This window comes from Lotus japonicus, chromosome 3 (genome assembly GCF_012489685.1).
Source record: "Lotus japonicus ecotype B-129 chromosome 3, LjGifu_v1.2".
NCBI lineage: Eukaryota > Viridiplantae > Streptophyta > Magnoliopsida > Fabales > Fabaceae > Lotus > Lotus japonicus.
In genome coordinates, this window is record NC_080043.1 from 12,571,415 (window position 1) to 12,580,024 (window position 8,610).

The window sequence follows — 8,610 nt, forward strand, 5'->3', positions numbered from 1 at the left end:
TGATCCAAAGCTCATTCATTTTTTGGGTTCATCATATCCTTGTTTTACTGTCTTCTATGCATCTTGAGAGCCATGAATCACCTTAATACAAACACACCACTTATCATGATTTTCTTTTATAAGTTTATGGATTGAAATAATGGAATTCGACATCGTCAAAATAACCACATAATATCACTTCGAAGGAAATAAAGGAGATAGGGAGAGAAAGAAGAACAATCAAACAATCTAAGAAACTCACTTGATTTATATTTATTGGCTTTGTGGTAAATGAATTAGTACATGTGTCTTTATAGATACATAAGAAACCTCTTGGTACAATTAATGGACATACTATGAAACAATACAACTATTGGAGAATTCAAGGTAGTGAATATAAGACACATGTACAGGTTAAATCCTATGACTCTCAAAACACATGAACCAGATGATGAATCAAATTTCATTAAATGCTTTCTTTAAACACCATCAATCAGCAACATGTATATATCCCTATCACTATGATCCAGTGTATATAGTAACTACCAAGCACCAAACGAAGCACTAATGAACTGGAGATGCTTCACTAAACTGCTCAGAGGGAGTTTTCTTCTTTACTCTCAGAAATGGTGTACACATCAATAGCAATCCACATCCTGCAACAACATTCAGGATAAAGAAGACCATATGTGTGCCTGCAGTTAAATTTACAACAGTTAGCTCAAGGTAATATAGCTGGAAAAAGAATGGCATGTGCAAATGTTCATAAGAGTTCGCATTTTATAAGTTGCACTCTTTCTTTCTATTACTTATTTTTAGGGATTAAACTCAATATGCTGCAAAAATCATAAGAAATTTGCTGTATTCTTTCATATTAAGCAGCATATGCTTGATCAAGTTCAGTATTTGACAATTAGATACAGGATTTCTATATATGTTATGTGGATTGATAGTCATACCTGGGAGGAAAGATGCATCTATCCGCTTCTGTGACCAAGTTAATCTGCATTGACCAAACTCAGTATAAGAAAACTGAACACATATATAGCTTGCTTAGTTGAATTCTTTTCAAAGCTTTTATGACTTTATAACTTGGAAAGTGGTACTCTAATGGATGTACAAACTTTATCCTTCTCACAGGACCATATCATTAAGGAACTTAGCATGAAATTTCAGACATGTTCTCTAAACTATATCTATCCACAACAGATTTTATGTAAAACATGCATTTACATTACTCTGCGAGTGCCTTTTTGTTTTTCCTTTCTCATTTGAAATATTAATTCCTAGCTAGATATCTGCATTCATAGGTTTGAACAATGAAACTTTGGTATAAAAAATGCTAGAGACACTCAGACACTCACATAGCACCACCTCCGGCTGGGCCAATTGCTTTGAATACTGACATAGAAGTCATAGAAATGCCATTTGCTGCCCCTCTTTGATGTTGTTCCTGTTTCCAAATCAAGATGCCTCAATTCCATTAAAATACAATCACAAGTTTTGTAAAGAAATAAAAAGAGAAGAGAGCCAAAAGTTTACCACTGATCCGTTCACCAGAAGGAATAGACTAGTTATAATACTCACCTGAATCGAACATAAAAGTACAAACAGACATTAGCATTCACTTCTAGGCAAAAAGGGAACGGAACTGTTGTTACGAAGGGGTAACCTTTGAAATAGAGATGCTTCTCAAATAAGCAAAGGGATGCACTTACAGTCAGGATATTCTTCAGAACAGAAGCAATACTAATCACAAGGTTTAGTAAAATGCCTGACAGCATTGCTATGAAGGGGTAACTTTGCAATAGAGGTATGGACAACACCTGCACAAGGTGTCCAAATAACATGACATATTTAGAACAAAAGATAATGAAATTCTAAGTTGAATTAATTTCTCCAAAATGTGAAAGCTTACCCCTGTGATGAGAGCAATCCTTACTGTTCCACAAGCTTTATGCAATGATGGGTATAGGGAAATCTGGTAGATCATAAGACCAGTACCTGAACATTGACCAGTATCAGAAATTATGCAACATATCTTTTGAGAAATATGCAGAAAAAATTAGGATATATGTCACTTGTACACCCAAAGCAATAAAGAAATAAAGAAGTCTGAGTAAATCAACACTCTAAGAAGAAAAGTTAGTACCTGTTATTGTAAGAATGTTACCGACATGATCAGTTGTAAAGCTCAACCCCCCCAACCTTTGAGGGCTGACAGCCCATAATGAGAAAATCTGACAACAAGTAGATAGAAGATGGAGGGAAAAGTTAAAACAGTTTATAATAAATGAGATGCTTAGATCAACTTGAACATTATTATGAAGGAAAATTATACCTCCTGATAAGCACTATCATGAAGTGAGAAAATGCTGTACACAATGATAGATGACATTAAGGGAAAGTTTAGGAGCAGGTTTCCATCTTTTTGGATTATCTTCTCTTTGTCAGTCCCACTTTTTCCAGTTTCTAAAGCTTCAGTTTCTTCATTGGTCTCGTCACTATGTGGGTGGTTGTGTAGTGTTTCCTGCAATGATGCAGGTATTTTAAATCAATTCCATTTGTAGAAATACTACAAATAGACACTTGAAGTATTTTTAGTAGTAAACCAATAATGTATCATGTTTGATACTTAACTGGAAACCAGATGCAGGCAATTGCTACAGCTGATGAAAAAGCTGATATTGTAAATGAGGGCAAGAAATATGGAAACCTGCAGGGAGATTTACATTTTGACAAATGAGAACCAGCATATAAGCAAATCAGAATACTTATAGAAAATTTTGAATCCTTAAATTTGTAGAACTAAGAATCAGGAAAAAACTACTTACTTGTCCCAAAAGGAATCACTTGGAAATAGATGTGGGTATTTCAATGTTGGCTACAATTTGAATTTCACGAAGTATTAAATAAAAAAAACAAGAGAGTAAAAAAGAAAGATGTAATTTGTTTCAATATGTTAGAAGGATTTCTAGAATTTATCATTTCCAATCCATTCTTTACACATTAAGTTTTAGGAATCAGCATTCACAATGTACATTAACTTATGGATTCAAATTGAATATCACTCAAAAGAAGTCATCTCATGTCTATATGCTAAATCCAAGGCTATGCTTAAGATGTATTTTTACACCATAAGGAATAGAATATAGAAGTACCTGAGCCAAATAACCTCCCAATGCTGGCCCAAGGACTAAACCTATGCCCCAAGCTGCACTAAACTGAAAGCAGAAGAAATTTTGAATTATTATGATGGAAACATGCTCCTTTTTTTTACAAGCTCAACCAACTCCAATTGAAAACCGATTTTTCTAGGAAATGATAATAGGCAAAGGTTAGAGTGGTTACAGTTGAGAGTCCTAGAGCTTGCTTTTCTTCTCGAAATATTTCAGTACAATAAGCCTGTCAATAGAGGAAGTGGTGACTTGAGACATGCATATAATGTACAAATCAATTCATGTCCATTTCACAAATTAAAAACTTTCAAATCTAGGGGATGAAACAGGAGGTGGTGTGTGTACCATCATTGGGCCAAGCAAACCATTTAAACTTCCAAGAACAAATCGCATAAACACAGCCATCCAAAAGTTTGTGCTAAGGCCAAACAGGGTGCTGAAAATGATCCTGAAATGAAAGTAACTGTTGTTAGGAGCAAACACATAGTATAGCTTGAATCAAAGGATTCACCTCACCTCAGTGACATGTATACTTACACAGAGATGATCCCTGAAATTATAACGGGTTTTCTACCATAACGGTCAGCTATTATTCCCCATAATACTGATGTCAAAGCTCTGCCAAGCATATATGCAGATCCTACAACAAGTTCACGGTCATATGAATATAAGAACAAAGGAAGGAAGTGCTAGAAGTTATCTTACCCACATAACCAGCATATGTACTAATATCTTCCTCTCTTTTTGCGACATTGAAATCGTCTACCTGAAAGTAGATAGATAATATGTAATTATTTGTGTGTGTGCAACTAAAGTTAAGGTTGCACTCAGATATAGTTTGTTTCTTAAGAATGAAGAGGAAAACCCATAAGAAACTGAAATTTTTATATCTGAAGGTTTTCAATTACCTGTTAAGACAAAACTATTTTGTGGAAGAGATCAGAAATTGTTATAGTTGGGGAAAATAGAGAATGGAGTTTTGCATATTCACCAAATTTTCTAATTAATACCTCAGAGGATTAGCTGTGATTTGGAAAGGAGTTTTTGAAACTTCATGCCATTGCATGGTACCAATATATAGTTATATTTGCAAACTTAGTTTAAATTTGAAGTTCTCACATTATATATCATATTTACCCTGCCACACTTAGTGCCAATGGTTTTCTAGACTCAAAAGTCTCCCACTCAAGTAGATCTAGCAAAACATATCTTAGTATATAAGTTTCAATTTTGATTCTTTCACATTCACTTTGTCTTCCATCATATTTCCTCACTTCTTTTTTTCTTTATATATCTTTCTTCTTTTCCTATCATATCTCTCACTCTAGGGAGGAGGTGGAAATGGATGGCGGTAAATTTCCATATTAGTTTCAGTTCATGACAGTAAATTTCAAGAACTTATGTGCACTGCACATATAAAGAACACTTCTTAAATATATTCTTAATAAGTTCTAAATAGATTTAAAATTATAACTAGACTGAAAGATCCATAGTTGAATATGGTATCAAGAGCAACCTCCAAGAAGTGAAAATCTCACAAAATCAGAGATGTTTTGATAACTGTGAGCCAGAGTTGGTAGTCAAACTCAAACTTACCATAAAATATATGTAAGGGTAGAGAGATGCTATTGGCAGTGCTGCATAATACAAGACAAAGAGACTTTAGAAATTTATAAAGAAGCAGATTCAACAAGAGAGGATTATACAAACTTGAAAAAAACCAGACCCAGTTAACTAGCTCAGGAGAACATTTATACTAAGACACACTTAATTTGGACTCTTGTGTATAAAAATTGAGGAAAGGGGAGAAAAGGAATTTCATGAACTGAAATCACTTCCCTTAAAAGGCTTTTCAAATTGGACTACAACTAGAAAAATACAAGAATTCATAGAAAGGGATTTTTTTTTCTAATTTTCTGGTCAATAGCTGAAGGTACTTTATGCTATAGAAAGCTGTTGGAAAAGTTGTATGTATTTAAAAAGTTCAATGTGTTGCTGTTTGTGCTCTCCATCCAACAAAAGCAATGCTAAGTTTGGTTGAATCTTGGCAATGTAACTACCACTACTAGCTTATGATATGTTCAAAGTTCAAACACCAAAGGAAATGCAATGCAAAAGTGAAAAATTGGGTACTCAAAATTAAAACAGATCAATCAGTATACTGTATATGAAAAAATGAAAACAACAAAGTTCAATTAATGCTTACAGTTGCATAACACCACCATCCAAATGCTCAAGAGATTCCAAAAGGTAACATCTTCTTTGTGCTCTTTAGCTTGATCCACTTTGCAACCTGGACAATTCTCATGGTAGTGTTTCTTCAGCAACAATGGCTGTTCAACTTCCTTTTGTTTCATCATTGTTTTGTTAGAACACAGCCAGAAATCAAGTTAGAACTTTTGGATAGTTGTCCTCTTCTCTTTCTCAACACACACCACTAACTCTTCTATTTATACTAACAAAAAATATTTCTCATTTTATTTTTAGAGCTTTTACACGTATAAGGATATCATGTTATCACATAAATGATTTAGTGTTTTTTTGTGTTCATTATCCTATCGCACTATTTCTTTCAATAAGTTGCATATTTAATTTGAGCAACTGCCAACTTGATTAACATTTCTTTCATAATTGTTAGCTAGACGTCAAAACGCAACGTCGTCGTCTTGTTCAAACACAAACAACGATGGTGTTTTATTTTGTTCATATATATCATATGATGGCTCCATTCTATTTTCTTAAAAATAAGATTCTCTATCTGTCTTTGAGATTTCTTTGCACCATTGGTTTTTTTAACATTAATTTCACTGGTTATGCTTAATTATGCTACTGCCCTATGTATCGGAAATTCGGGATCTGTGATTTAATTTAAAACATATATGCGACATCCAGAAAAAATATAAAGAAATTAGCAGTACTAGAGAAACATATAAAACCTTTTTGCCAGTTGTATTTTTCTGGTCAATAGAGAATGAGAAAGATACATAATTGAGATCCTCGTGTCATTTCAAAATTGGAGAAAAATAGAGAGAAAAAGTAAATAGAAATAGAATGATAGATAAAATGAACCTAAATATATAATGTAATTGAGATCAAGGGGAAATAGTGTATTTATCCACATAACACATCTAAATTTACTCTACATCTTACATCTTTTTTTCTACTCATCTTCTATCTTCTATCTTCTTTTCTTATCTTAGATATCAAGTATCAACCAAAACAAAGCATTAATGAGCAAATTAAATAGAAATAGCAAAGATAGAAGTTATAAAGTGAATGAAAATTTGATTAAAAAAAAAGTGAATAAATAAATGGTAATTTGAATTTCTAAAAATAGAAGACTATAAGCCTGACATCAGGGCACACGTCAAGGAAGAAAACAACCCGTGGGAGCCAGACAGATACAGGGCCTAGCTGTCACTATTACTATAATAATGATAGAATGAGTAGGGTTGTGTGGCTTTTGTATCTGTGCTCACGAAAGGCAGTGGTGGGTTATCATCATTCTAGTGTTGATTCTCAAGTGTTCCAGTAGGCTTGGATAGTTCCTAATTTTGCTACATTATAATTAAGGATTTGGTGGCTTTGATCTGATAATTTGATGCTGGTATATAATTGGAGGATTGAATTGATTATCTCAAAGGATTATTTGAAGGCTCCTTGCTATCACATTGCTGATTTCGTACATTGGCTTGGATGAGGATATTAGTCTTTAGACATTGTGGGTTGTTCCTTGGAAATTTCGCTTTGATTTTAGTGAGTTAGTACTCTTTTTCCTTTACTAGGTTTTCCCAATGGGGTTTTTTCTAGTAAGGTTTTGATGAGGCTTTCTCGCTAAATTCTGTTTCCAAGGAGTTGGGGGGGGAGGGGGGGGGGGGGTTGTGGGTGTTTGTTGGATCATTGTAACTGAGATAAAGTTACATTAGTTCTCACTCTTTTCTCTTTTCTTTTTTCATTTGTATTGGGTTGAAGTACCCCTTGTACTTCCCTTCAATATAATTTCAATTGCTTATAAAAAAAATATAATTTAATTTACAATGTTGTTAAAATGTTACAAAATGTGATATTAACCGTATAAAAGATATGACCACCAGATCGCCTACATATATATAACTGAGTCTGACTTTACAATATGGCCTTAAAATTGTAGAAACTGGGATGTCATGCGATATTGAGCATATTAAACATAATCCACGCATCACTAGTGCACATAACTAAATTTTTCAATGATGTTAAAATATTATAGAATGTGATACTCGGCCGTATTAAGTATAGAGTATATAAAAAGATTCTCTAAACCTATGTTTAATCATCGGTTACGAGTTAGATTGGTGATCGGTTAGGGGTTCGGCTATCTAACCTATATTTATATTTAATATTCTGAGGACAAATTAATAAATCACATTTATAGTTGACTAAAATAGAGAAAAATTGGTTCACCCACAAAAATGGGTCAAACCGGTCTTATGTAAGACTAGAATCGTAACCCGTGCGTTGCACGGAAATTTTATGTTTTAATATTTTAATAAATAAATAAGCTATTCGTGTATAAGCCATCCGTGTAAAGATATATGAAGAGAAAAATGAAATAAATAATTGTAATTGTATTGTGTACATCAAACATTTCCAAAAACTTTCTTAAACACTACATTTATAGTACTGGTCTGTTGTTTGCCCGCCTCATCCAGTATGCAAAGTTTTAAGACCCTTTATTGAGCGTATTCTAGAGAGACTTGTATATAACTGACCATGACTTAAGGCGGGCCTCGGAAGGAAGAGCACAAATAGTGTTTGTCCTTGACTTTTGTTTATGGTCATCGCAAAACATACTGAAATTGAAAACTGTCTTCTTCTGAATTTAATTGGAAAATTGGAATTAGTAGGAACCAATTCTATTCTTAAAATGTGCACTTTGTCATTAGCATTTGTTCCCGTGATAACAGTTGCACTAATAACACATTCACCAATGTCATCAACAATTAACCTGGTTCCATTGCATAAACCTGTTGTTTGGTCTATATTTCTCAAAAGCATGATTGGAGTACCAACTTTCAATAATAGTTTGTGGTTTGAGATTTCCCAACTTTCAGTTTCGTTCAAAATTTTGTGGTAAACCACTCACCTCAGATTTTAGAATCTTCAACAGATTGCAAGGTAGAGTTAAAGCTCAGATATTCATGTTCTGGTGCAGCTATCATGCCAAGCATGTAAGTGTTTATCATTTCAACAGTCTCCAGTGTAAGGGGTCAATATTGCTCTATCTTGAAAGAATTGCAGGTCTTTCATTTTTTGTGGAAGGTCAGGATATGCATATTTAATCAATTTGATTAATGGGTCATTACTAATTGGGATGAGCAGATCTGACTGGATTTGAACATCATACTCTCTAGCTCCGAAATCAGGATTATTGTAATTTTCAATTTTAAGAATCCAATATGCAAACTCTTTGATT

At 33.6% G+C, this 8,610-nt stretch overlaps 1 protein-coding gene across 1 annotated transcript; it reads right to left on the reverse strand.

Annotated features, from left to right (window-relative positions):
- Positions 1-229: 229 nt before the first annotated feature.
- LOC130748523 (protein ZINC INDUCED FACILITATOR-LIKE 1-like) lies at positions 230-5,605 on the reverse strand. Its single transcript, XM_057601752.1, has 17 exons — positions 5,365-5,605; positions 4,755-4,795; positions 3,864-3,924; positions 3,696-3,798; positions 3,504-3,606; positions 3,331-3,384; positions 3,141-3,203; positions 2,814-2,863; positions 2,620-2,695; positions 2,321-2,509; positions 2,132-2,219; positions 1,898-1,983; positions 1,698-1,805; positions 1,522-1,566; positions 1,344-1,432; positions 939-982; positions 230-674 (listed from the first exon to the last, which is right to left on the reverse strand). The coding sequence occupies exons 1-17, from the start codon at positions 5,516-5,518 to the stop codon at positions 544-546; spliced, it is 1,485 nt and encodes a 494-aa protein (XP_057457735.1). The 5' UTR covers positions 5,519-5,605; the 3' UTR covers positions 230-543.
- Positions 5,606-8,610: the final 3,005 nt, after the last annotated feature.

Coding starts and splice junctions, on each gene's coding strand:
- LOC130748523 (XM_057601752.1), bottom strand. CDS start 5,518: ATGATGAAACAAAAGGAAGTTGAACAGCCATTGTTGCTGAAGAAACAC. Junction 3,799..3,863: donor TACATATGCTGGTTATGTGG/GTAAGATAACTT, acceptor AACTTGTTGTAG/GATCTGCATATATGCTTGGC. Junction 1,567..1,697: donor TTCTGAAGAATATCCTGACT/GTAAGTGCATCC, acceptor TGTTCGATTCAG/GTGAGTATTATAACTAGTCT.